At 61.7% G+C, this 25,789-nt stretch overlaps 2 protein-coding genes and 1 long non-coding RNA gene across 20 annotated transcripts; 1 reads left to right on the top strand and 2 right to left on the bottom strand.

The window, feature by feature from the left end:
* Positions 1-225: 225 nt before the first annotated feature.
* Positions 226-8,981, bottom strand: SIGIRR (single Ig and TIR domain containing). Of its 9 annotated transcripts, none has more exons than XM_045770678.2 (10): positions 8,772-8,981; positions 6,122-6,278; positions 3,383-4,494; positions 2,616-2,749; positions 2,370-2,510; positions 1,824-1,967; positions 1,529-1,631; positions 1,313-1,463; positions 873-1,062; positions 226-551 (listed from the first exon to the last, which is right to left on the bottom strand). In XM_045770678.2, the coding sequence occupies exons 3-10, from the start codon at positions 3,883-3,885 to the stop codon at positions 388-390; spliced, it is 1,530 nt and encodes a 509-aa protein (XP_045626634.1). In that variant the 5' UTR covers positions 3,886-4,494; positions 6,122-6,278; positions 8,772-8,981; the 3' UTR covers positions 226-387. The 9 variants fall into 9 exon arrangements, with proteins under 9 accessions (XP_045626634.1, XP_045626637.1, XP_087711328.1 ...); XM_045770681.2 differs by having other exon boundaries at positions 8,822-8,981; XM_087855202.1 differs by lacking the exon at positions 8,772-8,981 and having other exon boundaries at positions 3,383-3,444; positions 4,328-4,494; positions 6,122-7,859.
* Positions 7,922-14,897, top strand: LOC123775471 (uncharacterized). The gene is made up of 2 exons (XR_006775081.2): positions 7,922-8,100; positions 13,292-14,897. It is a non-coding gene; the product is annotated as an uncharacterized LOC123775471 (long non-coding RNA).
* ANO9 (anoctamin 9) lies at positions 9,294-25,561 on the bottom strand. 10 transcript variants are annotated; one of them, XM_087855199.1, is made up of 24 exons: positions 25,458-25,561; positions 19,428-19,502; positions 19,208-19,333; positions 18,858-19,003; positions 17,646-17,692; positions 17,463-17,521; positions 17,308-17,381; positions 16,975-17,109; positions 16,681-16,777; positions 16,472-16,532; positions 16,259-16,341; positions 16,039-16,143; positions 15,789-15,950; positions 15,672-15,708; positions 15,339-15,450; positions 12,722-12,779; positions 12,503-12,600; positions 12,188-12,327; positions 11,902-12,054; positions 11,006-11,153; positions 10,279-10,380; positions 10,111-10,204; positions 9,862-9,974; positions 9,671-9,785 (listed from the first exon to the last, which is right to left on the bottom strand). In XM_087855199.1, the coding sequence occupies exons 1-24, from the start codon at positions 25,461-25,463 to the stop codon at positions 9,758-9,760; spliced, it is 2,259 nt and encodes a 752-aa protein (XP_087711325.1). In that variant the 5' UTR covers positions 25,464-25,561; the 3' UTR covers positions 9,671-9,757. The 10 variants fall into 10 exon arrangements, with proteins under 10 accessions (XP_087711322.1, XP_087711323.1, XP_087711320.1 ...); XM_087855196.1 differs by having other exon boundaries at positions 9,294-9,785; positions 9,862-10,204; positions 19,208-19,354; XM_087855197.1 differs by having other exon boundaries at positions 9,294-9,785; positions 9,862-10,204.
* Between the last annotated feature and the right edge of the window lie 228 nt (positions 25,562-25,789).

Raw genomic sequence — 25,789 nt, 5'->3', positions numbered from 1 at the left:
GCTGGATCAGAATAGGGCTGGGGACAGTCATGTCCCCAAGTAGACAGACCTAAAGAGGCTACTACAGGAGATGTCTCTGAGCTGGCTCAGGATGGAGAATGGAGGTCAGGATGGCAGGGACAGCCAGATTTATGACCCAGTGGATGTGGCAATGAGAAAGGGGCGGGCTGAGGGCCATGGACAGGCCGAGACGGAAGTGAGGAGGCTGAGAGGTTGAGGCCCAGGCAGGATCTAAAAGGACTTTATTTTCTGGTACAAGGAGGCACATTGGAGCAACTCCCCTTCTCTGAGGGTCTCAGGGCTGGTAGTCCTGCTAAGAGGAGAAAGACCCCACCCCACCCTGCACCCAGCTATCCTTGAAGATCCTGCTGTTCTGGTGGGTGGGGGCTACACGTCATCCTCGGACACCAGGCAGTAGAAGTCCGTGCGGGCGCTGTAGTTGCGGGAGCCGAGGTCTGAGACATCCACCTCACTGCCCCGGCCCTCTCCAAGTGACACCCCGCTTGCATGTGGTGGAGCTAATGGCTCCCCAAAGATTGGCCCTCGGACACCTGGGAAGAGGGTACCACCAGGCCTAAAGCTGGGCTGCCCACGGGCTGACTTCTGCTGGGGGTCACTCCCTGCTCACCCTCCTGCATGGTGGCATCTGAGGTCCTGGAGGTTCCCAGGCAGGCCTTGGGCCCAAGTGCCCCCAGGAAAGAGGCAATGAGGGTGTGCTGGGGGGTCAAGGCAATCTATGGCCTGCAGGGAGGAGTCCTATCCACCCGGACCCCTTTCTGGGCTCCTCATCCCTGTGGACACCCCCCCACACACACACTGCTCCAGCCCAGGCCAAGGTTCTCAGGGTCAGGGGTGGGGCCAGGTGAGCATACCCAGGTCCCCCTCGGGGTCAGGGTCCAGCTCCAGGTTCAGGGTCCTACCCTCCCGGACGTGGCCTTGTACAACAAGCATGGGGTCTTTGTCATCCTGCAGCCGGGTCTGGGGGTCGCCCTCCATTGCTCGGTACTGCACCTTCCGTGGCAGGGCCAGCTGCAGCTCTTTCCAAAAATCTGAAGAAGGTGCCTGGGGGCCAGGACGGGGCGTCAGCCTAGTCAGCCTAGTCACCTTGGCTCCAAAGAGCACACCTGGCTTTCACCTGGCTCCAGGGATCTCAAAGGAAGCCCCTCTTCTGGGCAGCAGGCCACAGAGCCCTCACCCACGGGGTCCCATGCACAAACCCCGTACCATACAGATGCCCACGGAAGAGCCCCTCTCTGCAGCCCGGTACCACCCAGCCCTATTTCCGGGCCCCTCCCCACTCCCCTCTCCGCACCACGGAGCCGGGCCTCCAGAGCAGCAGGGTCACCAGGTGGCGGTGCTGGCGCAGCAGGCGGAGCGCGGGGTGCACGGGGTCGCGCCTCTGCCCCTCGAAGGTGATGAAGATGGGTCTGCGCGTGAGCTCCAGCAGCCGGCACAGGCCCTCCCTGCGGGGGCGGGACCGTTAGGGCGGACGCCCCTGGGGGCCCACCCAACCCCGCGCGGGACCCACCGGAAGCTGTGGCTGCACCAGGCCCGGCCCAGGAAGGCGTCCGACAGCACCACGATGAGGCGCCGGCAGCGGCTCAGATTCACCAGGAGGTCCGCCGAGGGCTCTGCGGGAACCGGGCGTCGGCGGGGCCGAGGAGGGGCGGGGGCGGGGCCAGAACGGGGCGGGGCCGTGGGAGGGCGGGGCCCGGTCTCGGGACGGGGGCGGGGCCCCGGGCGGGGGAGGGCGGGGCTCGGGCCCAGAACGGGGCGGGACCCGGAGCGAGACGGGGCGGGGCCGGGGGCGGGGCCCGCGGTACCCGCGCGCGGCAGGAGATCGCGGTCGTCCAGGCACAGCTTGTAGCCTCGACGCCTCTCTAGCTGTGGCTTCAGGATGAAGTTCACGAACTTCCGGTCCTCGGGGCTGTCGCTGTAGGAGACGTAGGCGTCGTAGAGCTTCCCGTCTGCGGACGGCGGCGGGTCAGCGCTCCGCCTTCTAGGCCCGGGCCCACCGCCCCTCGGCCGCCGCCCTACCCCCCCACCCCGGGTCTTCTAATCTCTCCCCACGCGCTTGCGGGAACCAGGCCCGTCAGCCACATCCCGACTCCGCAGATCCCGCACACACGCCCGCAACCCCGCCCCAGGCCGCGCCTAGACCCTCTCCATGGCTGGATTTGGGTCGCCTGCCCCGCTTCTGCCCACCTCGCCCCCTGCCCTCTTTCCTGGACTGTGTGACGCCTCCCCGCTGCAGACATCCACCCCCCCACCCCCACCCCACTTGTCCGGGAAAACCCGCCCACCCAGAACTGAGCTCAGGGAGGCCCCATCGCTGATTCGTCCTCCTTGTCCATCCTGGCCCCACGCACCGTTCATCTCCACCTCCCCGTAGGCGTCTTGGTACCAGAGCAGCACATTGAGTCGACACTTCACATAGAGCAGGGCCGCCAGGAGCAGGGCCAGCAGGACCAGGAGTGAGGCCAGCACCGCGGCCACGTGGCCTGCTGGGCCTGGGGAGAGAGCTACAGCCTGAGCCACTGCCACCCCCACCCAGGGTTCTCCGAGCCGGGCCCCTAGGCTTCCCTTCTACCTTCTGCCCAGTGTACCCCACTCACCAGCTCTCCAGAGAGTGACGGAGGAGGAGCTGACATTGCGGATGGAGCAGGTAAAGACCCCATAGTCCTCAGCGCGGGTCAGGTTGACCCCCAGAACACTGGACACAAGCACCTCCGATAGGTTGTCCTTGACCCTGGGGAGATCGGGCCCGGCCTCTCACCTGGGGCCTAGAGCATCCGTGGATGTCCCTGGGCCCCACCTGTCAGACTGAACCACAAGGGCTGCAGATGTGGGCTTGCTGAGCGGTCCTTGCCCCACTAGCTAAGAGAAGTGGCCAGAACCTGGTGGGGGTGTGGATCTGTTTGGGGATAGTCACTCTGATCCTGGGTCTGGGTTTGGGGGCTCAATGCCTAATTCAGACCCTAGGATTGTGCTGGCACCCATGGCCCTGGGCCATCTACAAGGTACATGTCCGCAGCAGCCCTCCGTCCCTGCAGTCACTAACCCTCAGTCTGTGTCAAGAGTGGCATTCTGCCCATGTCCAGGTGGTTATAGACCAGGGTATGGGTGGCCATGGGTACAACCAGGGTAGTCACCTGACCCTGGACACTTCCGTCTCTTACCAGGAGTCTTCATGGAGGTCATAGTGGCTCCCATCGCCCAGCGGCAGCCTGTCTTTCAGCCACTGGACTGAGGGCAGGGGACAGTGGGGCCCAGAGACCACCCAGGCTGTGCAGTTCAGAGCCACTACACTGCCCAGGGTGGGCCCCAGGGCCTGGTTTCCAGTTGGGGAGAGGAAGTCAGGGGCCCTGTCACAGATACCTACAGAGAGAGGACCCAGTGGTTAGCCATGCCTGGGATGCTGGGGTCCCACCAACCACAGATGGTCTGTGAGCCAGGAAAAAAAACAAGATGGTTAGTGGCCTGCGTTGCTTGATGGCCACACCATGTCCCAGCACAAGTCCCACAGGGGACAGGGCTTGGCACTTGGCATGTCTTCCCCCAGTAGCAGCTGAGTCTTGGGTGTTCTGCCTGACCTTGATGTCGCTGCTCTGTCCTCAGAGAGGACGCTGGAAGGAGTGGCCAGAGGCACAGCTGAGCTGACCCACCCTGGCCCAGTGGGGGCGCATCTGGCTGCCCACCCACCCAGGACATGAGCCCCGCTCCCACATTTTGCTGTGTACACCTCTTGCCCACGGCTGCAATGCCCACCCCAGGTGCGCAGCCAGGCACTACACCCCTCACCCCGCCACCGCTGCTAGGGGAGCTGCAGCAAGTGTGAGCACTGGTGCTGAGCATGCCAGCACCTTCCATCTGGGATGGGAACATGGGATTCCAGGACCCTCTAACTCCTGGTCATGGGCAAGCTTTCCCAGCTCCCTGAGACCTAAATTCTCTGATTTTCAAATCAGGGTGAAGAGTCCTAGTGGGACCTGAGAGGAGACCACCATCATCTTGATGGGGTGGTCTCTCAGTAGCGCACATCTACCCACCCTACCCCTGGGGGCCCCTCCACCAGCTCCCACTCCCAGTGTCTCTGAGCTTTGCTGACCCCCACGGCGTGGTCTGGAGGCTTTGGGCAGGAGAAGGCTCTGGGCCTGTCCTAATCGTGGGGTCAGGACCTTGGGCTATGTGGGAGGAGCAAGCATCACCCTTTGTACCCCTGGCTAGAGGCCAAGCTGAGAGCCCAGACAACATCACAGCGTGCGGCCGGCCTGAGGCACAGGAGGTGGGAGTGGGGCCCGTGCCTGTCCCTCTCTGACCCGTCTACCTGCCATGGTCTGGCCGGGGCCTCCTCGAGGCAGGCTGGGCACTGGTGCTACCCCCCGGTTCCACGGGGCTCCTTGGCTGAGCAGACTGGTCCCCCAAGGGGTGGGCAAGACTCACTCTCTGTCTTTGTGGCCGGTCAGTCAGGGCACCAGGACGGGTCAGAGGCTGCTGCCATCCCAAAGGAGAAAGTTAAACAAGAACAGGATGAGTTAACATGTAACTGCACCAGCTGCTCTTGGATGCGGGGGATGCCAGCACAGTGTCGTGTCATTTGGGGCACATTACATGTGGCTGGAGTGGGCATGGCCCAGGTGGCTGGGAGGGGCCCTCAGACTGAACTTCACCTGTCCCAGGGTCACCGTGATGGCCCAGGGAGGGACCATGGATGCACACGTCCGGCATCCCTCATGAGGCTGGGAGGTGGCTGTTTCCACTGTCCCCTGGGATAGGGATGCCACATACAAGGAGGGATGCGGGGCAGTTCGCGCTCACCCAGGTCCTGGGGGTGGACATGTGAAACTTGCCCGTCTCCACGTGGGAAGTATGGGCTGCCGGACTCTGGACCACACTCCCACCGTAGGGTTCTGTTCTGCACATGGCACGTGTGCACGTGCATGGATGGACACAGCAGCACTCGAGGCTGAGCCAGGCCGCAGTCATGGCGGCAGAAGGGGGCAATGGGGGCCTGGCTGGACTGAGTCTGCTCCAACACACCTCATGGGTCCCACCTCCTTCTGGGTCCCCACCAGCATTCCCCCACCCATTTGTCATTTCCAAAACCAACGACTTTGGTCCACATTGTCTAGGTCTCATGGGAAGCCCCCACTCCACCCATAGGTGAGTCTTCTCTCCTGAGCAGGGGCTGGGACCACTCCCAGCTCAGACTGGCAGCAGCCACACATGCCTCCGGACACAAAAAGCTCTACAGTGACCTAGGCTGAAAGGAGGGGCCAAAACCCCCAGCATCGGAGCCTTCACTGAGGGCCTCCTTGACAGCCAGAGTCTTGGGGCCACCTCCTCCCTGGCACCCAGGTTCACCCAAGTGACCCAGCGGGTACTCATTGAGCACTGACTCCACTCCTGCCCCAGGCCATCCTCCCCACCCTTCGTGCCCCTGAGGCCTTGCAGGGACAAGTCTCAGCCTCCCCACCATTCCTGCTGCGTGGTGATGCCACTGTGGACCATGGCCACAGAAGCCCTGGGTTTGGCTGGGATGGGATTTCCTCGGGAATTGGTGGCGCATCAGGCAGGGAACTGGTGAGGAGTTTCCTTCCAGAAGCCCTCTGGTGGAGGGCAATCTTGAAGGTCCTTGAAGCAGGAGAACCAGTCCGCTGGGAGGCTGTGGAAGACTGGGCAGCTCACATCCACTACCCCAGGCTGCCCAGAAGGACATGTCCCCAGCTCAGTGGACCCCAAGGAAACTCCTGCAGGGGCCCTCCCACGGTTTTAAGCTCAGAGAGCTTTCACCCCTGGAAAGGCAGCCTGAACCTTCCTAGAAGTTAAGGCCAAACTACACATCCAGAGACAGGTGCCCTCCCCCTGCACAGCCTCCCCTGTGCCGTCTGTTCTGCACACCCCATGCACTCACAGCCCTCTCCCCACACACACCTGCACTAAACTCACACTCCCCACACCCCCAGCACTCTGGCCACACACACACAGCACGTACAGACTTGCAACAGCTCCCGGAGGGCGCGTAGCCAGGAGCATCTGTGCAAACCCCACACCACACACACTGTTCCTCGCGCCTACCCTTGCTGCCCCACACCCCCTGCTCTTACGGGCACACACGTACCGTGCCCACACATGCTGCAGGCCTCCCCTCAGCCAGGCCTGACTCGGAGGACCAGCCTCAGGTTGGAATGGTGTCCAAGGATGAGGACACAGGCTCACGCAGAGCGGCAGGGCTGTCGTGGGAGTACGCAAAGTCACCTGGTTCCGGCTCTTTCCTCCTGGGGGGGAATGTGGCTCATTGAGGTCACTGACGTGTGCTTGGGAGCAAACTCTCTGCTCAGCTGGACCCCCAGCCCGGTCCGCGGCACCACAGCACCCGGACACATCACCAAGCACAGTGAGGACCTGTCTTTTGTTTGTGTGTGTGTGTTAATCAGAACTTTCCCTGTAGCTTCCTGGCTTTGCAGTCACATCCTCTCCTAGACCTAAACCCCACCCAGGCAGCCACCCCCATCCCAGGCAGGCGGGCAGTTGTCGGTTCTCGCCCCGCCTGCCCCGCCTGCATTGCTTCTTCCTGTAACTCTGAGTCAAGCGGCTCCTTCCTCTGGGGCCCACCCCAGCCCACCCAGGCATCATACTTCCCCGAGGCCAAGCCCAGGGGGTGGGGGGGAGCTTGCAGAGGGGCTGGAGCCCAGGGTGATGTTGGGGGGGGGGCTCCTAAGAAGACTCCCATTTGGGGCCATGTTGCACACACACACACACACACACAAGGACACCCAGCTGGGCAGTGTGGCCTGCTTCCCGGACACCGCCTACGATGGATGGTGGGGGCCTTCAGGTTGCTCCCCCTGGCCCAAGGAAGCAGCCCCAATGTGTATCTGACCTGTGACCTGCTGGGGTAAGGAGGGTCCTGTGGAAATTCCTGCCAATAATGGGGCCTTGAGCAGAGCTTTTGGGCCCCCTCCCTATTCAATTCCCCCATATAGTCTGCAAATGGTGAGCAGTTAACAGGGGGATGTGGTATCCCATGGACCTTAGTTTCAGGCTGGGATGGGAGGACAGTCCCCTGCCCCTTTTCCAGATAAAGAAGCAAAGAAAGGCCCTCGAGAGAGGCTCCTGGGCTCTGAGCCCAGGTGGGGGGCAGCCAGCCTCTCCTTTTGTCACCGCTGACTTCCCCACCCAGACTGACCTGGGACTCAAGGCCCAAGGTGGCTGGCATCACTACCCATAGAAATCAGTTAAGGGTCCCCTTCAGGCCCTGTTCCTGTTCTCACCTGCCCAGGGTCAGAGGCCCACCAGTGGAGGATCTTCAATATTGGCTTTCCTATGTCCTTAATCTGACCCTGTCCCAGGCCTGCTCTTCACCCCCTCCTTTCCCCCCTGAGCCTCAGCTTCCTGGAAGCACATTAGCACTGGTCCCAGGCCCTCCTCGAAGGCGCGTCAGTGGGCCTGATGCCCAAATTACCTCCGACAGTAGTCAGTGACCTGCACAGGAGCACGCGGGCAGGAAGCAAAGAGCCCCAACCAGCCTTGCTGCCCCTCAAAGCTCCGGCCACACTGCCTTTGCTCGGTGTGCCCCCCTGCGTCACCCTCTCACAGCCGCCACGACAGGACACTTCCCTTCTGCTGCTAAAGTACAGCCTCGCCCCCAGGCCCACTCTCCAAGGTTAGCTCAAAGAAGCCCACACGGCCCTTGGAACCCAAGCTCACCTGCCCCCCCCTGCCCCACACCCTGCGGTTCCTAGAAAGCTGCAGCTCCTGAGCTTCTGCTCCGGCTTGAGCTCTGGCTCCCTCGGCTCACGCGGCGGGAGGCGACCCCCGTTCCCCACCCCTCCGCCGTCTGGTTTGCTGCCCAGCACCCATAGTCTCTAGCGTCTCCTGCTCATCGCGGACGCGCTGCCCCCTCCGCGCCGCACGCTTGCTGCGCCCTGACGTGTCTCCAGAAGGAAGCACGAAAGGCTGTGGCCCCGCAGGCGACGGGTCCGTCCTGCTCCCCCGGGTCCGCAACGCCCGGTTCTCCGCCACTCCCCATCCCACTGCCGGCGGTCTGTCTTTCCGCGGGGAGGACCAGACTCAGTAGTCCCCCACCCTCCAGGCGCGGTGAGCGGGCTGTTCGGGGGCGGCCGCAGAGGGTGGGGACTCGGGTGTCGCGCACGGAGGCTGAGGCGCTCACAGAGAGCGGAGGGCAGATTGGGGCGCGCACGAGGGGGACGTGGATGACAGGTCGAGGTGCGCATGGGGGCGGCGCGGGGGGCGGGCAGGCCTAGCGCAGCAGGTCCGGGACGCAGACGGAGAGCGGGAGCGCGCACGGAGGGCAGGGGCGCGCGCATGACGGTAGCTCCGCCCGGCGCCCAGCGCCGTGCCGGGCCCTCGGTACACCCCCGGAGCTCTGCGAGGCCTCAGGCCTGGGATCCGAGCTCCCCGCAGAGGCGAGGGTCCCCGCGCGCCTCGGCGCTCCTCCTCCCTCTCCTGGGCAAAGGTCACGAGGAAGCCACTGCCCACGTCGGGAGGAGCGGGTAAAGGGGCCCTTGCCGGCCCCCCCAACCCCCGCCCCGCCGCCAGGCCCAAGGGGCAGGGACGCGGACAAACTCAGGCTTCCGGGCGACGGGGGCAGCCGGCCCGACTCCGAGCCACTTCCTGCGGGACCGCACCCGCCGCCGCCCAGAGGCTCTTCTGGGTAAGGGGGCCCCCCGGCCGCCAAGCTCCAAGCCTAGTCCCGGCTCCAGGCAGCCAGCGACCTCCACTCACTCCCGTGGGTCCGAGCCACTCACCTGCTGCGGAGACCTGGAGCTCGCGCAGCCGCGGGGGCGGAACGTCTCACCTGGGCCAGGTGCGCAGCGGCGACGAGCCCGGCGGCGGCGGCAGGTGCAGCCCCGCCCAGCAGCCAGGGCCGGAGGGCGGACCCAAGAGTCCCGCTTTGCGCTCAAGTCTGGCGCCTACGACTGTCCCGCTCTCAGACGCCATGAAACCTCGGAGCTGCAACCACCCACCCTGGGGGCAGAGGGCAAACCGGCCCAACCAGCCCAGAGAGTTTTGGACCTGGGGGACTTGTCAGAGTTTCCACTTTCCCCAGGGGCACCTTTGTTGGTTCCTCCCCTCCTCCCCAGCTCTTCCTCCAGGAAGCCTGCCTTGACTCCTGCCTAAACGCCAAGTGCGGGAAGCGCCCGTCACTTGGAAGCCCAGGGAATGTGAGAGGGGGGACCAGGAGGTTACCACATTCCAGACCTTTCCCCATCTGCGCTTCAGTTTCCCGTCTAGCCCTAAAGACAGACACAATCCACCAGAGGCCCAGAATCGACACAAAAAGGTTTCATTTTATTATAGAAAGCTCTGCAGGCTGAGAGGAGCCAGAGGGGTGGAGGAGTCAGGGCCCCCTGACCAGCCAGGATGGCGGTGGGGCAGGATCTGGGTCCCACCAGTCGGAGGGAGGCTCAGGAAACGGGGCTGGTTTTCCTGTGCTGTGACTGCTGAGAGGCATCCCCACCCCGGTTCTGTGGGTGGCAGAGGTCAGTCAGAGTTCAAGTCAGGGCTGTACCAAGTCTGAGCCCTGAGACGGAACAGGCCTCGGACCACAGTGTGCTGCTCACGGACACCTCACACACATGGGCCCTCCAAAACCCCATATATACTGAGACTTCCCGACATGCACACCGGCCTCCTGGGACCCGACAGGCGCGTGGGAGGGAGGGGAGGTGGTGGGAGTGCTTCTGAGTCTCGGCTTCTGGGCACCGGTGCCTCTGGACTGGCTCTGGGTCTCCTACACCTCTGTGCTCTTGGGGCTGGAGCTAGAGGCAGGAATGGCATTGTTGGGGATCGGGCCTGGGCCTGGCCCCACCCCAGCCCGGCCTCAGCCTCCCGTACCGCATCTTCTCCCGGAGTGCCTGGTACTTCTCCTCCAGAACCTTGTTCTTCACCGACTGAGGAACGTCCGGCACGAACCAGGCAGCGATAAGCTTGATGCACAAAGCCACGTGCTGGGGGGCAGGGCGCGAGGGGGCTGGTCGGAGAGGTCAAGACAGACCCAGCAGGGACCAGAGGGGTTGGGGGCCAGGGAGGAGGGCCAGCGAGAGCTGCCCCCGCCTTGGGGCCCCTCCCCCAGTTCCGGCCCACCTCGAAGAGTATCAGGAAGACCAGGCGGATGGCCAGGAGGACCCAGAACTGCTCGGATAAGCTGTAGTCCTGAGCACTGCGGTAGTCCCGGTACCTGGGGTGGGGAAGTGCCTGAGGTCAGGGGTCAGGAGGTCAGAGGGTGCTCATAGGGCATCAGGGGATCCAAACCTGCACTCGGTCACATTCTCTGAGCCTTCTATCTGGACGGGGTCCTGGAAGTCCTTGGTGTAGAACACAGACAGACTGTGGTTGATGTAGCCTGTGAGGCAGCTGGGGGAAGGGAGAGAAGGCCCCGGGCAGGTGAGGGCTGCAGGGTGTGGCCCCTTCAGGCTCCCGGGTGCTTTCCTGGAGCTAATCCCTGCGTGCTGGGGGCTATTAGGGTGGGGCATACCACAAAAAACGCCTCCTTCATTTCTCTGCATGGGAGAGGGGCCACGGGGTGGGGAGGGCGGCAGTGACTGAAGAGACTCAGGGTGCCACCGTCTGCCTTCCCTCCAGGAATTTGGGGGAGCCATCCAGGGGGAGACCCCTGGACACCCAGTCCGTAGGTACAGTGGTGCCTTGGAGGGCTGGAGGCGCTGGGTAAGGGAACTGTTCTGCCCTCTCCTGTGGAGCAGCCCCAAGGGTCTGACTTTGGGAGGGAGTGTTCTGGTGGTGGCTGTTCAGAGAACAGCCGGCTCTGGGGCCTTAATCCCCCGCTGGGTTCCCAGCACGCCTGTGGTCTGCAAGTTGGTATGGGGGGGCATGGCCACTCCCACGCCCAAACTCATGACAACCACAGACAGTACTGGCAGCATCAAGCCCTTTCCCTGGGCTCCCCTAGCGCTGGGCTGTGGTTGGGCTAGTTTTCCCAGGGGTCTCTGGACAGTTTGAGGCTCCCCCAGTGCCCGCTTACTCGACTGCAGGCCGGGCCCCCTGTCGGCACGGGCCATAGTGGTACTTGTACACCACGCGGGGGATGAATTCCGACGTGAAGGCGATGACCATTCCATTGGCAATGACGGCCAGCACGCCAATGGTCTCCAGCACCTGCAGCCAGGTTCCTGGGCCACAACAGTGGGATGAGGCACCTGGTTCCTCAAGCCTCGATCCACTGGCACTGCCTACCCCACCTCCAGCCACCTCCCCAAGGCTGGGAGCTTGGTCATGGGTCTGGTCACCTCTGCCCATGCCACTGCTCATAGCAGCCGTCGGCAGGCTTCACTGATGCCCAGGAGGGGCTCAGGTCTCCCCTGACCCCCACCTTCTGCTTGAACCCCTCAGCTGCCCCCAACCTGCTCCACTCTGGGGTCAGAACCCCTTAACCTGGCCCAAGACTGGGGCCTCCCTCCTACTCATACTTACCTCTCCCTCTGCCCACATCCAGCACCCCATCCCCTGTTCTTCCCTGACCCCTGGCCATCTCAGCGAGGAGAGTCTGGGTGACAGAGGCCATGTCATAGTCCTGTTCTTAGTCCCTGCCCCCAGCTGCCGGACCCCTCCCTCCTTCAGCTCCCTGCTCTCAGAGCCCAGCTCTTCTGCCTGGGCCCCCCAAGGGGGCCACAGTTCCTTCAGCTGGATCCTGCAAGATGCGCACCAGCCCTGCCTCTTCCTGCCCGAGCACCACCCCCTGAAGGCCAGCTCCCGTCCTAGGCAGAGCCTGAGGAAGGGCTGGGGCTGTCTGTGGAGTGAGGGGGCTTGTCTTGGAGTGATTATTTCAAGGCAACTGTCATGATCTGGTCCCAGCACCCCTCACCGCCCCACCCCTGGCTGGAGTGCCTGTGCGCCTCGCCACCCAGTCGGGGCCCTGACCGATGTCCTTGGCCTTGCGGGGCACCAGGCGCCGCTGCAGCCTGACCATCTTGATGGCGTCCAGGCGGATCTCCACAAGGTTGCTGAAGAGCGCGAGCAGCGGGGCGAGCGGGAAGGCGGCCACAAAGATGGTGGTGAAGCCGTACTGGATCACTGGGAGAAGGTGTGCGGTTGACTGTGGGGGTTGCCACACGCCAGCGTCCCCGCCCCCTCCCCCCACCAGCCCCCCAGGGCCTGCCCACAAACTGGCTGCCGTCAGGCCTGTGCCCCTAACCGCCCCACATACTCATCTCCATGAACTCATCAAAGAGGCTGAAGGTGTTGACTGGGTTCAGCAGGTAGTTGCGCTGCAGGTCCCGGAGCTCGGGGTCCCTGGACGCAGGGCTCAGCTTGGACCGCATCAGGCGACATTTGTGAGAAAGCCACCTGAGGGGTGACGAGGGCTAGTGTGGAACAGGGAGGGGTGCTGGGGGCGGAGGGGCCCTTCAGAACCGGGTCTGGGAGATGTGGAGACGGGGCGGGAGGGGGGTCCTGTGGGTTCGAGGGCTCCCTGGGGTGAGGGGGCACCAGGAAGGCCCTGGGGAAGGAGGACGGTCCTCACGGGCCCAGGTACTCCGCGCAGTTGCTCAGCGTCTGTTTCAGACCCATGATGATGGCCATCTGCAGGAACAGGTCCATCATGCAGCCGCTGAGATGGCACTGCAGGGGCCAAGGGGGGGAGGTCAGGTGCAGGAGGCAGGGCTGTGGGATGGGGAGGCCTGGGAGGGAGGGAGGGAGGGAGTTGAGGGACGGAACGGCAATGTGTCCAGGATGGACTGACCTCCTCCAGTTTCCACAGCCCCGCCAGGCGCACAGAGTTCCCGGGGTGACCGTTGATCCTAGGAAGGACAGTTAGGCTGGAGGAGGGGGGTGGGACCTTGCTTCTGACTGGGCGGGGGTGGAGCAGAAGGACAGAAGTGGGAGTGGGGGAGTAGAAGGACGAGAAAAGGGAAGAAGAGAAAGCCTCACTGCGCTGTGGGGGCACAGAGCCCGGGCACTGAATGCTCGGCCTACACCCAGACACACCTCTGCACAGATGAGAGCCCAGCCATCCAGAGGCTCAGACAGGTTCTAGACAAGGCCCGTTAGGAGTGGTCTCAGTTCCCCCCATTGAAACTATGCACATAGTTTAAAATTACCTGCTTGTCATTACATGATAAAAAAATACAAACGACATGAACCCAAAAGTCAGGCTTGTGGTCAATGGTCAGGAAGACAGAGGCTCACTTCTAGGGGGTTGGACCGTCAAAGAGTCGGATTGCAGGGTTGGGCCAGTGGATCCTGAGACCCCGCACTGTCCCTTCCCCAGCTGAGCTCCGACCAACAGTGACAAGTGTCCTTCTGCCTCCAGGTGGAAGTCCTCACGGGAGAGATGTGACCCAGAGCAAAAGCACTGGCACACGCCTTTCTCGATTATGAACAGGTGACATCGAGGGAAAGCCTCTAACACAAAGTCAGAGACCAATTAAAGAAAGAGCATAAAAGGGACCCTGCGGGAATGTATGCAATACCGGAAGAGAAGAAGAAAAGGAGGCAAGATCCTCAGACTCCTGGCAGCATGAGAAAGAGGCTGTGAAGGAACCGTGCAAAGGCGTGAACTGAAATGAAGAGCAAGACCAGAAGTAAAACATTCAATCAAAGGCTGCAAAACAGAGTTGAGAAAAACACCAGAATCTGGAACAAAAATGGGAGGGGAAAAAGCAAAGAAAGCTAGATGGTTAATTCAGAAAGTCCAGTTTCCAAACAAAAAGAATTCCAGAGAAGGGAGCAGAGGGAACTGAAGACACGAGATGTGAAAATCACTCAGAACTGCAGGACCCAAGGCTCCCGGCCCAGCGAGCACCTGGGAATTTCTTTCCACGTGGCTGATAGGATTCCACGCACCAGGCCTGCTGCAGGCGCTAACTCAGCAACGTTGAGCACCCACGCTCCCGCCGTGGAGACAGGGAGCAAACAAGCGCATTGTGCCAGAGGGGAAGCGGGGGGTCTGGGGACCCAGGTTCTGGGCTGAACGACGGGAAGCTGGAGCTGTCATGTGGGGGAGGGAGACCATGGACGAGCTTGTGGGCATGGTAGGGTTGGGGTGCCCATAGGGCATCTGAGGGGAAATGAGAGACAGCTGGACCTGGGAGTCTGGACTCCCGGGAGAGGTCTGGGGCTGGAGACAGGAGTGTGGGCCTGACTGGTGTGTCTCGATGGTGTTTGAGATGGCACCTGAAGTCATGGGAACAGACAGAAGGGTGTTGTGACATTTAGAGCTCGGGAGGAGAGGAGAAGCCAGCATCCAGGAAGGGGCAAGCAGGACCAGGGAGGGGAGACGCAGGAGCAGGGAGGACCAGCCATTGGGCGTGGTGGGGAGAACATGCCTTGAAAGGAATGGGACAGGATACTTGTGTGGGGGTGGAGATAATTGGGGACCAAGATAAGGTTGATGACACAGAGGAGTGAGAGGTGAATTGCTCAAGCAATTCCAATGAAAAGGACCCAGACACCCCGTGGAGAGATTTCAGAGGACGAGCTTGGTGAGATTAGAGTCAGAAGAAGGCTACCTCCAGCAAGCACTACATCAGGCCTTCGGTGAGGGCATCTGATTTCCTCTGGACCCTTTCTCAGGAAGCCCCTGAAGAACCTGGGGTCTCCTACACAGCAGAGAGCGAAGGGCTCCCAGAATGAGCAGGTGCGCACAGCCCCGAGGGGAGGGGTGGACACGGGGAGGGCATCTCCAAGGACGGCCGGGGTCTAGGGACTGCTTCATGTCTTTGAACATACTTGGAGGACTTGGGTTTTTTTTAATTCCGCTGGAGTTTGGGATAAATTGGCAATATGTATGTGTCTTGTGCAATTTAAACAAATACACAGAACAAATGGAGCAATTATTTTCTTCAGAACAAAATTCAGTACATTGCTTGAACCAAAAAAAAATGTTAATTTCACTAATAAAGAAGAGGGGAAGTCCATGCGTGTTCTACGAAACACTCCCTGAAGCTGTATAAAGCTCAACCCTGGAAATTACCCAAACGTCAGCACAAACTAAGGCTCCTGGTGTGGTTCTGTAAATAAGGCCTCATCATCCGTCATATATGGGAGATGCCCGCAGTACATTTCAGCACAAGGAGAAGATAAAATGATTTACAGGACGAAACCACGTAGAGGGGTATATGCGTGTGTACTTGACTGTGTGAAAAACTCTGGGAAGACCCGCGCGATGGTCATGGGTCACCTCTGGGGATGGGGAGTAGAGAGCTGGGGGTTCACCGTGGGCTTCCGCCACCCATTTTTATATTGGGTATCCAATTGTTCTGGGCATGAATTATTTTAAAAATGAAGGCAAGCAGGTACCTCCACTTCAGAGGGGGGCCTAGATGGTGGACAAAGCAGTGGGAGCGGGCCGCCCTCACCTGCCCAGGATGAAGGCAATGTAGACCAGGGACGAGAAGTGAGCAAAGAACTGCAGAGTGAAGAACTTGACGGTGAACTTGCTCTCGCGCTCTGAGAAGGTCCTGGGTTTCTCTAGAATGAGACGTGGGGCCGTGGCCGTCCCTCACCCACCCCTGACCTGTCCCTATCCTGACAACTCAGGGACACCTGCGACCCTCACCTGTCTGCCAGGTGGGAGAGGCAGTAGAGCCAGCAGGAAGGGCTCCCTTCCGTGTCTGGGATCCAAGACCCCAGCCCTGAACCCTCCTGTCCCTTTTCCACGCCCCCCCCCCCCCCGAGGTCCCTCCTCTCACCAAAGTCACAAAGCTTCAGGGCCACAAACTTGTTGATCTGCAGGAGGGGAGACCAGAGAGCTTACTTTGGGCCTCAGTGGAGACCCTCCCCCTGCCCCCCCATCCCCACCCACCCACCTTGGTCATGATGAGGATGGCCACATAGTGGACCAGGGCCCCGGTCACCACCACGGCTGTGGTCACCTGCTCTTCTCGGAAGAGCAAGGCGGAGTTGAAGTAGGCTGCGGCCAGGACACGGTAGACCACCAGGAGGTGGGCGATGCCGATCATAAGGCAGATCTGTGGAGGCGCGGCCAGGACAGGGCTCCTCGGTACGGCGGTCCCCAGCCCGCGGCTCCGGCCCCAACTACAGGTGCCCCAGGAGTACCATGAGCAGAGACAGGATGAGGATGACGGTGCTTCTCAGGTAGGAGTGCTGGTATGGCCGGAGCTCGTACTCAGGGCAGTTAATGAGCTCAAGCGCCATTTCCTCCTGTGGAGGCCACCGGACGCAGCTCAGACGCCGGGACACCGCCGGGGACGCGCAGACGCAGGTGTGGAGCCGCGCAAGGTGCAGCAGACAGCCCCTGGATCGCCAGCCGCCTCACCTGGTCCTCGTCCCACCCGTACAGGTCCCAGTGCAGGACCACGCGGGCCCGCTGCCGCTTCCAGATCTCCAGGAACACCGTGGCTGCAGACCAGAGCGAAGAAGCGACACCATGTGTTCCTGGGGGAGCGGGGGCTGGGCCTGGAGCCACGGGTGCAGGGGGCAGGAGTGGCCCCGGAGCTCAGGCTCCCCCCAAGTGCCCACGGCGACTCACCCCACAGAGCCATGAAGATAGCAAAGAGCACGGTGCCCTCGTTGTCGAAGAGGTGCGTGAGCTGGGGAGAGGGGTGCACGGGGCTGGGGGCGGCCTTTCGCTGCCCGCCATGCCCCCAGCGGGGAAGGGTGAGCCCAGCTCTGCAGGGCAGACCCTCAGCTTCCCCTCCTCCAGGAAGACAGGCTGCAGGGAGCAAAGGTGTGGCAAACCTTGGCAAAGGTGCAGGTGTCCGAGAGCTGCTGGTACCTACGGCTATGGTCGCCGCGCGGGCACAGAAGGATGTCGTGGGCCTCACAGATCTCCTTGCTGAGCGAGGGGCAACGACCGGGCTGGGGGCGGCTCTCCCCGGACCGCCGCCTCGGGCCCGGCCCCCCTTCCCCCACCCGACCTGATCTGGCTGGCATTGAACAGCGAGAAGCGCGCAGGAAGACGATGAGGCCCGCCCCCGGCACCCCCCACCCCCGGGCCCGCCCCGCTCGCCCCGGCCGCGCCCCCATCCCGACCTGATCTGGCTGGCGTTGAACAGGGAGAAGCCGCTCAGGAAGATGATGAGACCCGCCACCGCGGCGGGTACCAGCATGTAGGTGTACCAGCCGAGCCAGGCGAAGTACAGGGCCACCTTCTCGCCAAAGTAGTCCCTGCGGGCACAGTTGCCCCATCAGGGCCACCCCCACCCAGGTGCCCAGCCGGCCAGCGCGTGGGGCGTGGGGCGTGCGGCACGCGGGGGCAAGGAGCGTCCAGCACCCGTGTGTCCAGCCCAGGAGCAGACACCGCTGTTTGCTGGGGGCACGGGTGTGTCTGCGGGGGCACCGGTGATTTGTTTGGGGCAGTTTCACCTGATATCATCAATCGGCTGGGTGTGGACCATGTTTCTCCACTGGGCCCATTTCTTCTTCAGGTCTTCCTCCCCCTGAGCACAAGGGACAGACAGTGAGAGGTTCCTGCCTCTGGTCCCGCCCTCAGGGCCTCTCCCAACTGGCCCACCCCTCACCTTGTGCAGGGCGAATCTGGTCTCAAAGATCCCCCTCTTCACCAAATCCTCTAATGTGTCTGGTGGTCACAGGGAGTCGGGTCAGAGGGGAGTTGGGGTGAGGGGAGCCCTGCCCTGCTGTCCCCATGTCAACACCCCTTCTGGTGGGCCGTTGCATGGGCCACCTGCCCATCCTGTCCTTACCACCAGCTGCCGTCTTGCTGTTTAGGACAAAGTTGACAATTCGGATTCTGGAACACAAGAGCTGGTTCAGGATGACTCCGCCTGACCTGGGTGGCCCCACCCTCTGTCTGGCCAGGTCCCAGGCTCCTCTGTGTCCTGGTGGAGCCCCCAGCCTGCCTGCCTTGACCGCCTGACCAGAGCCCAGAATCTAGGACTCATCTGGGAGCCCATCCCCCACCCCTTTAAGTCCTCCTGTGACCTAGCTGCCCCATGGCTCCAGGATGGGGCTCCCCTGGGGGTAGGCCCCCCCAGTGCTCAGTCCCGCACCATCCCCTCCCAGATACTGGGCCTAGACCCCCCACCTATCACACCTCCCACTTGGAGCCCCCACACATCCAGAGCACACCCTATGCTTTTTTGTGCACAAATCCTTATACCCTGTGAGCTATTTTGCCTATGGGGAGATGGAGGCTCAGAGAGGTTGAGTAACCTGCCCAAGGCCACAGAGCTGGGAAGTGGCACAGCCAGACATCTGACTGTAGAGCCATGCTCCTCCAGAATATCTTCCTGTAAGGCATGGCCCCTCTGAGGTCCCAGGGCACTCCCCCAGCATGCTCCTCCCAGGCCCCGTCAAGGTGTCTCTACTCAACTACCATCCCCTTGCACCTCCTGGAGACCAGCCAGTTCTCCTGCATTCACAAGAGACCCCCTCTGTTGCTCACATCCATATTCCAGGAGCACCTTCTGGCTGAGCTCAGAGGGGCCTGGGCCAAGGAGAGGCAGGTGATAGAGGAGGGATGTGGGGGGGTGTGGAGCAGCGTGGAAGGCTGGAGGATCAACGGGGAGAAGGACGTGCTTGGAGAGAAGAGGCTTGCGTGCCTGGGAGGCTGGAGACAGATGTCCGCGGAGGGGCATTTGGTCTAGAGAAGGGAGGTCGGGACCTACATCCCAGGTCTTGGGGAGATGACCCCAAAGCTAGGAGGGATGGCTGGGAGGTCCTCCTGGCCTGTCCCAAATCCTGCCCACCCTTTAGGGAACATAGTCACATGTAACCTTCAGAACACTCCAAGAAGCGAGAACTGTCTTTGTCCCATACCACAGACAGACAGGGGCACTGAGGCACAAAGCTCTGCCCCGGGACCTCTGACCTAACAACATGCCTGCAAGCCTGACTGGACCAGAAACATGCTGGGCAGTGGTCCTCCTGGCCCCAGTTCTTGGCCAGCCTCTCACCTGGTGGTGGCTGGGACGGGGGTTGGCCTGGTAGGCTGCGCTCTGGCGGCAGGACCCTCAGGCTCCATGAGGAGTGTGCGGTACAGGTCAAACACCCTGCTGTCCGCCCGGATCCCAAAGAACACCTTCTCGTGGTCCTCTATCATCTGGGGGGGGGGAGGGCGCTTGGGGACCTCCACTCCACTGTGGAAGCTCCTCCTTTGTCCACAGCCACTGGCCTGTCCCTTCTGCTTCAGGCACAAGGCCACTGCCATGCCTCCAAACCCCTCCCCAGGACACACTTGTCCCCCATGACCCAAGCAGCCCTGGCCCCCGTGCTCCACACCAAGCCAGGCCCTCAGCCAGCCCACCTTGTAATGGAAGCCTTTTCTCTTGAGCTCCTCCAGGAACTGCTGCTGCTGCTGGGCCTGCCTGGTGTTTCTCTGGGTGCGGTGGTCAGCCACAAGGACATAGTCCCACTGCTCCGAGGCCTCGGTCTGGAGGAAGGAGGTGTGGGGCTGGGCTGGGGCTGGCACAGGGCACAGGCCAAGGGTGGGACCTAGTCTGGCAGGGGCCCGGGTGGGGACTCACCTCACCAGTGTTGATCTCCATCAGAGGGAAGCTGTCCCCCTCAGTCCCTGCCAGGATCTGGAAGCTATCCTCACCCTGGGGGTTAGAGGGTAAACGGAAGGATAGAGCTCATTCCTGCACAACGTCTCCTGGGCCAGGTGCTCCGGCACCGAGGGGGCAGTTCCAGGTGGGGCTCAGTGCTAGGACCACAATGAGCAGGACGATGGGTGGGGAGGCACTGGGTGACTCCAGCAAAGGTCTGCTTAGAAATATAAGCAAAGAGCTTCTGAAATCCTTCAGAAAAGACAAGCAGCAAATAGGGGTTTCACAGAAGAGGAGCACGGAAGAGCAGGAACTGCGGTCAGGCGGCCAGAGGCATCACCTTCTGCGCTTTGGTCACAGGCATTTAATGGCCTGACAGCATCGAAGGCGGCAGATCCCCTGTCACGCACAAACTTGGGAAACAAAATTAAACACCCTAGACCACCCAGCCCGGCCCATCCAGCCCTGAGCACAAGTAAGAGGGTGCTCTCAGCAGCTTATTTCATAGAAAAATCGTGCAAACCCTCCAAGTTCCCAGCAGCACCTGGATGGATGGAGACCCCGGCCGCCCACACGGTGGACGACCACGCGGCGGGAAGGGGGATGGGCTGCTGCCACACATGGGCCCCTGGGGACCAACGTGACATGGTAAGTCCAGTGAGAGTCCTGCAGGAGTAAGCGCTGCAGGCACGTCTGGGACAGACGGACGGACGGACGCTGAAATAGGGGCAGAGCCGTAAGAGGAGCGAGCTGTGTACACAGCCCTCAAGCCTCTGCCGACCATCTGTCGGCATCAGGATCGCAGCAGCATTAATGGCTATTACGCGTTCTCTCTTCCTCCCTCCAGACCCTCCCTTCCGGACTTCATGACTAATGAAGAACGTGTGGGAAGGGGAAAGAGAACCCAGCAGATGGCCCCCACGCCAGGTGATGAAGGCCGAGGTCCCAGTGATAGCATTTAGCTGTTAGGGTCCCCCCCAACCCCGCTGATAGGGTGTGATGGGGTAGTATGTGGCCCCTTCCCTAAAACATGTAGTCCTGTCTCAGCCTGAGAAAACATCAGACTCAGGAGTCAGACGGCCAAGTACAAGGAGGAACAGAGGGACCGTCATAGACGGGAAGGGGCCAAGGAGACGTGCCATTAAATGCCATGTGGGACCCTGCACAGACCTGGGCGCAGGAAAAGGACACAAGTCCAGGCAGCTGTGTGGGCTCTTTGTTTGGACCTGAGCCCCAGGGGATGGGCAAGCGGGGCAGAGGGTGTAGGGACGCCTCCCACCACCTTCTTTCTCTTCAAGCATCTTTACAGATGTGCTGAAACTGCACATGTGGGGAAAGCGTGCTCAGGCTTCACCCACTCTTGACGGGTAGATAGACAGCAGGCTGCGAGGCTGACCCAGGGTGCCCCGGGCTCTGTCACGGGGCAGCTGGGCAGCTGAGGGGGTGGGGGTGCAGGAGGTGGGGGACAAGGGCAGACAGTCAGAGCAGGTCACAGCAGGGAGCTCCAGGCTGAAGTGGATCCCCTAGCCTAGAGACCGGGTTGCCAACACTGTGTGCTCTCAGGCAAGACTGCCCACCTCTTTCTGCCTGGCTGCAAGAAGCATCCTGAAGCTGGGCATGCTGTGGGCACCAGGGAGAGGGTCCCCAGCGTGCTCTCCGGCTGGCAGCTCTCCTGGGAGGCACAGGGATCCTGCAATGTCCTAGGGATAAGGGTGCGGGTGACACCCTGGGGGGCGGGTCAGTCAGAGGAACCCACCTCATGCCTACTGGGCTGGCAATTTCGGGCACTGACCACCCCCCGGCACTGGGCTCTTGCCATGGCCTTCTGCCAGCCCACCACCCCCTACTGCCCCAGGGTGACCCCAGCCCTTCTCCACGCTTAGGAGCTCAGGGCAGCCCATGGCTGTGTCTCCAGACAACCTGCCTACCGCCAGGCCTTCACCTCTGTTGCCCCCCCCCCCCGCTACCCCACATTCCGCCGAGCTCAAGACCTGCCCCCTTCAGAAAGCCTCACTGGACCGCTCCAGCCAGTCTGCCCTGGAGGGCTGCCAGGTGAAATGCAGGCTGCCCTGTCACATTTGAATTTGAGATAAACAGCAGATACTTTTCAGTATAAGTATGTCCCAATTATTGCGTGGGACACACTCATACTAAAAAGGAAATTTTTAATGTAAAATTCAATCTAACTGGGTATGTTTTTTATTTGCTTCAAACCTGCAACCCTGGTCCAACTCCCCCGTCGCACCCACGGACACCAGGAGCTCCTGCCCCAGGACGGGACCTGGGTCTGCCCCACTCTCCCTCTGTCCCAATCACAGAAGCCGGAGAAGGGCATCACATGCAACCACAGCACGTCAGGGTCTGAGGCAGGGGGTGCAGGGTCTCACGAAGGCTGGGCTACTGCAGACAGCAGCTCTGTGCCCCAAAGCCCCTGGCACTCAGGTGTGGCTTATCGTATCTAGAACTGCTGCCCCATCTTGGGCCAGAGGAGAACTCTGCTGTTGACAGGTTTGCGGCACAGGGAGAGCCCGAGGGTCCTCTGTCTCAACTGCATGGGAAGAGGGGCATTCGGGCCACCGGCATCTGGTTCTGTGACTGCCCACCACAGGGCTCGGTAAGTGTTGTGCTGGAGGAACTGGTGAGTGCGATTGATCCTGCGTCAGCAGGAAGGGCCTCACGTGTTCCTCTTTGGACCCCGGAGGAGGCTCTCCCTGTCTACCTGCCCCCGACCCGAACTGAGCTCCTCTGGCGGACACTGCAAGGAGAGACCCAACATTAGTGTGGGCCTGGCTGCAGAACAGGCAGGACAACCAGGAGTGAGAGAGGGGACCCCAGGGTGTGAAGGAATGGCACAGGGAAGCCAGACTGGGCAGAACACTGGGGTCCACGCAGGATGGAGCCTGGGAAGAAGGGACTCTCCCAGAGGGACCCTCAAAGTTCTGGCAGTAAGGGGGAGACAGGCCCTTACTGGGTCACAGAAATGAGGCTGCTGGACCCGGTGAGCTCCTGATTCAGACAACCCCTTTCTCCACCAGAGACACTGCACAGCTTTGGGGCAGTTTCCCAGAGCCTCTTGGGAAGGGCTGACTGGACCTCCTCTAAGGGCTGGCACGTGATCCGGACAGCGGAGAGTGATGCCACCCAAGGTATCTGATGGGCACTGATCACAGATCCCAGCCACTGGACAGAGAGACCAGGGCCACGTTACATGTACACCTGGTCAATGCCAGGTCAGCCCTCGGCAATGGATAGGCAGCCACAGGAGCAGCCAGGTCAGAGTCCCCCCTGACCTAGCTCCAGTCCAGCCATCCCCCCCCCCCCACAGCCAGACTGGGCCCAGGTTCTGAGAATCTGCTTCCCATATACTCTGGGCTCACCCCTGAGGTCACGTGCTGCACGCAAGTCCCCCTGTGGGCCATGGCCACAGCCACAGCCTCCAGGATCAGGCTGTCCATCAGTCCATCTGTCCTCCAGGGTGAGAGGCCTTCACAGATGGGGACTGGCTCATATGAAGTCATCCCCACTCCAGACAAGCAGACTGCTCCGTGTTCCCCGGAGCAAGGCTCTGGGGCCCCTGTGTCTCCATCCCTCAGGCCCCACCTCCAGGAAGCGGTGTGTCCCCATCAGGCTCCCAGGCCCCCAGGGCAGGGACAGGGGCTGTCCCGACATAGTTAGCCTTGGAGATCCCAGCCCTCCCTGCCCTGCGCAGACCCCAGGCAAGCTCCTGCACAGATGAGGGGTGCAGGCTGGGAGATCCCTGTTGTTCTCCCTTTAGTCCTTCCAGTGTCCACGCCCTGCAGGCCATTCACCTAGGGGGCCAAAGCCCAGGGCTTAACACAGGCCAGAGTCCCAGGGGGCTCACCCACTAGTTCCAAAGGAGGGGACTTATGGAGACACTGCAGGTCCCAGGAGATGCTCGCCCCCCTACAGCACAGAACACGAAGGGTCAGAGCTGGGGGAGTCCTGCCCCTGTCCATCCCTTCCCAGTTTGGCCCCCAGGTCCCCAGTGGGGCTGAGGACACTGCTGGGCAGACGTGACTGTCACCCAGGTCCTGACCATGTGGGCTACATGGAACACACACGTGTGACATCACCCCAGCGGCAAAAGGAACACATTCAGACCTCCCCTCATTACCCGTGGCACATCTCACCTGAGGTCTCATCACACCCTCTGGCTGGGCCTCAAGAGCACCCTGCACTTTCATCATCCAAGGGGAGCCCCCTGCCCCCACCAAAGTGTACAAACACAGAGAACCCACCCTTGCTCACTCAGCCCAGACGCCCTGAGCCAGTCTCCCCGCACCTGGTTCTGCCTCTTCAACTTCTGAAGCCAGCCATCTGCCCCTCCCTCCTGTCTGCCCCTCCTTGCCTCCATCCCCCGTCCATCCCTCCACCTCTTTAGCTGTCCATCTGTCTTCTGTCAGTTCATGGTTTCATGTGTCCATCTGTTCATCCATCCCCAGACCCTCATTGATGATGCAGCCTGCTCTGTGTGCAGCCCTCATGGGCAGTGCGTGGTGTAAGGAGACACAGGGGCCTGGGGAGGCATGCGCCCACTCGACAGGGGAGGTAGCCTGCAGCCTGAGGTTGGCAGGAGGCCATAAAGTTGGGGCAGCATTCCTGGGAGAGGAAAATATGTATGGACAGGCCCAGAGGGGCAGCATGCAGTCAGTGTCCAGGGACTTGGTACTCAGGACCTCCCAGGGACTCAGGACTCAGAATTTGCACTTGGCAGAAGCATAAAGAGCTAGAAGGGAGCTGCCAGGAGATGAGGCTGGGGGTTGGCAGAAGCCGGATTGTGGAGGGTCCTCAGGCAGCTGGGGCACTTAGTCAGCTGGGGGCCATGGGGAGCCATGGAAGGGCCTGGAGCAGGGAAGTGCACCCTCAGACCCAGCTGGGGGCTGGGGCCGCCAAGTCCTCCCTGCTGTCTGCACCTACATCTGCATACGTCCCTTTCTTTTCCTTCTTTTTTAAGATTTTATTTATTTATTTGAGAGAGAGAAGGAGAGAGCGAGCAAGAGACCACAAGCAGGGGGAGCGGCAGAGAGAGAGGGTGAAGCGGGCTCCAGGGAGCCTGAGATCATGACCTGAGCCTAACCCCAGGCGCCCTTGCATATGTCCCTTTCAAAGCATTGATTTCCTTGCCTCAGCCAAACCAGGTGCTTCCCCTCCAGGCAGCCCCAAGTCTCTCCTTTGCCCCAGCTCAGGACTGGCATGGAAGGAAGGGGCTGACAGGGCTAAGGCTGAGGTGTGCCCATACGCTAGCCTGAGCAGCCAGGTGCCAGAGCTGGCTCTGGAAGGGCTGAGGAGGCCCTGGGCAAAGGTGGAGCAAGAGGCCACCTGCTTGGCCCACACCTGGGAGGGCCCCAGGGAGGCTGAGTGGGAGGCTGGTTTCGCTCTCCACCTTGGCACGGGTCTCCTCCCTGGGCCACCCAGGCACTGGCCCCAGTCTGGATGACCTCTTCCCTGGCAGAGGGGAAAAAGGATGTCTTCCCAGGATATTTTCCTGCCCACCTCCCTGGGGCTCCATGGCCTCCTGGTCTGCCCCCCAGAATCAGAATCCATCCGCCCCCAGCCAGCCCCCAACTTGTGCCTAGGGTAGGACTTCCACGGAGCAGAGGGCTCAGCTGGCTACCCTCGGCCTCCCCAACCCCAGGTCAGCCATCCTGGAGCCAGAGCCCCCTTTCCCTTTGCAGGGCAGAGCAGCAAGTTCTGGGGATGGACATGCTCTCCTCATCTAGGTCTCACACGGGCTCTAAGGACCTGGCCCCGGGGTCTGCAGTATCCCTGACTGGGCAGGAGGAAAGCTGCTGTCTGTCTTCCTCCACCCCCAGCCAGCCCAGGGGCTCTGTCTGGGCTCTGGCGACCCTCACCTCAGCCTGGAGGACTGCAGGGAACCCCCGCAGGTACTTTCCAAGTGAGCTGGCAGGGCTCCACAGGCACGGATCCTCCTCTGGAGGGGGGGCGTGTCCTGGCTACAGGTGTGGACCCCCACACAGCTGGACTCACCTGCATCCTGGCCCCGGAGTCTGGCTAGGGGCTGGCATTCGTGGTGCTGGCAGGACCAGAGTACGGCAGCAAGGCCCACCGGCGAGTCCTACCTGACTTCCGCCTGGGACTCACCCCTCCCTCCTTCCTCTCTCCCGCCTCCCACCTCTTCCTCCTCCTCCTGCTCCCTGTGACCCTTCTGCAGCCACGCCCCAGGCTGGAAGGAACACCCCTCCCTGTTCCCAGGGGCCTCTGACACATTCCTGGGGACCCAGTCAGGTGGGGACCCCTCCCCACACCTGAAGGCATCGCCCTCACCTGCGGGAGGGGATCCCCTGTAAGATGGAGGGAGA

The sequence above is a fragment of the Ursus americanus genome, chromosome 24 (genome assembly GCF_024610735.1).
Source record: "Ursus americanus isolate L20-20 chromosome 24, mUrsAme1.1.p, whole genome shotgun sequence".
NCBI lineage: Eukaryota > Metazoa > Chordata > Mammalia > Carnivora > Ursidae > Ursus > Ursus americanus.
Note: the sequence above shows the minus strand (reverse complement) of the source record. Positions and strands in the feature narration are given on the sequence as shown.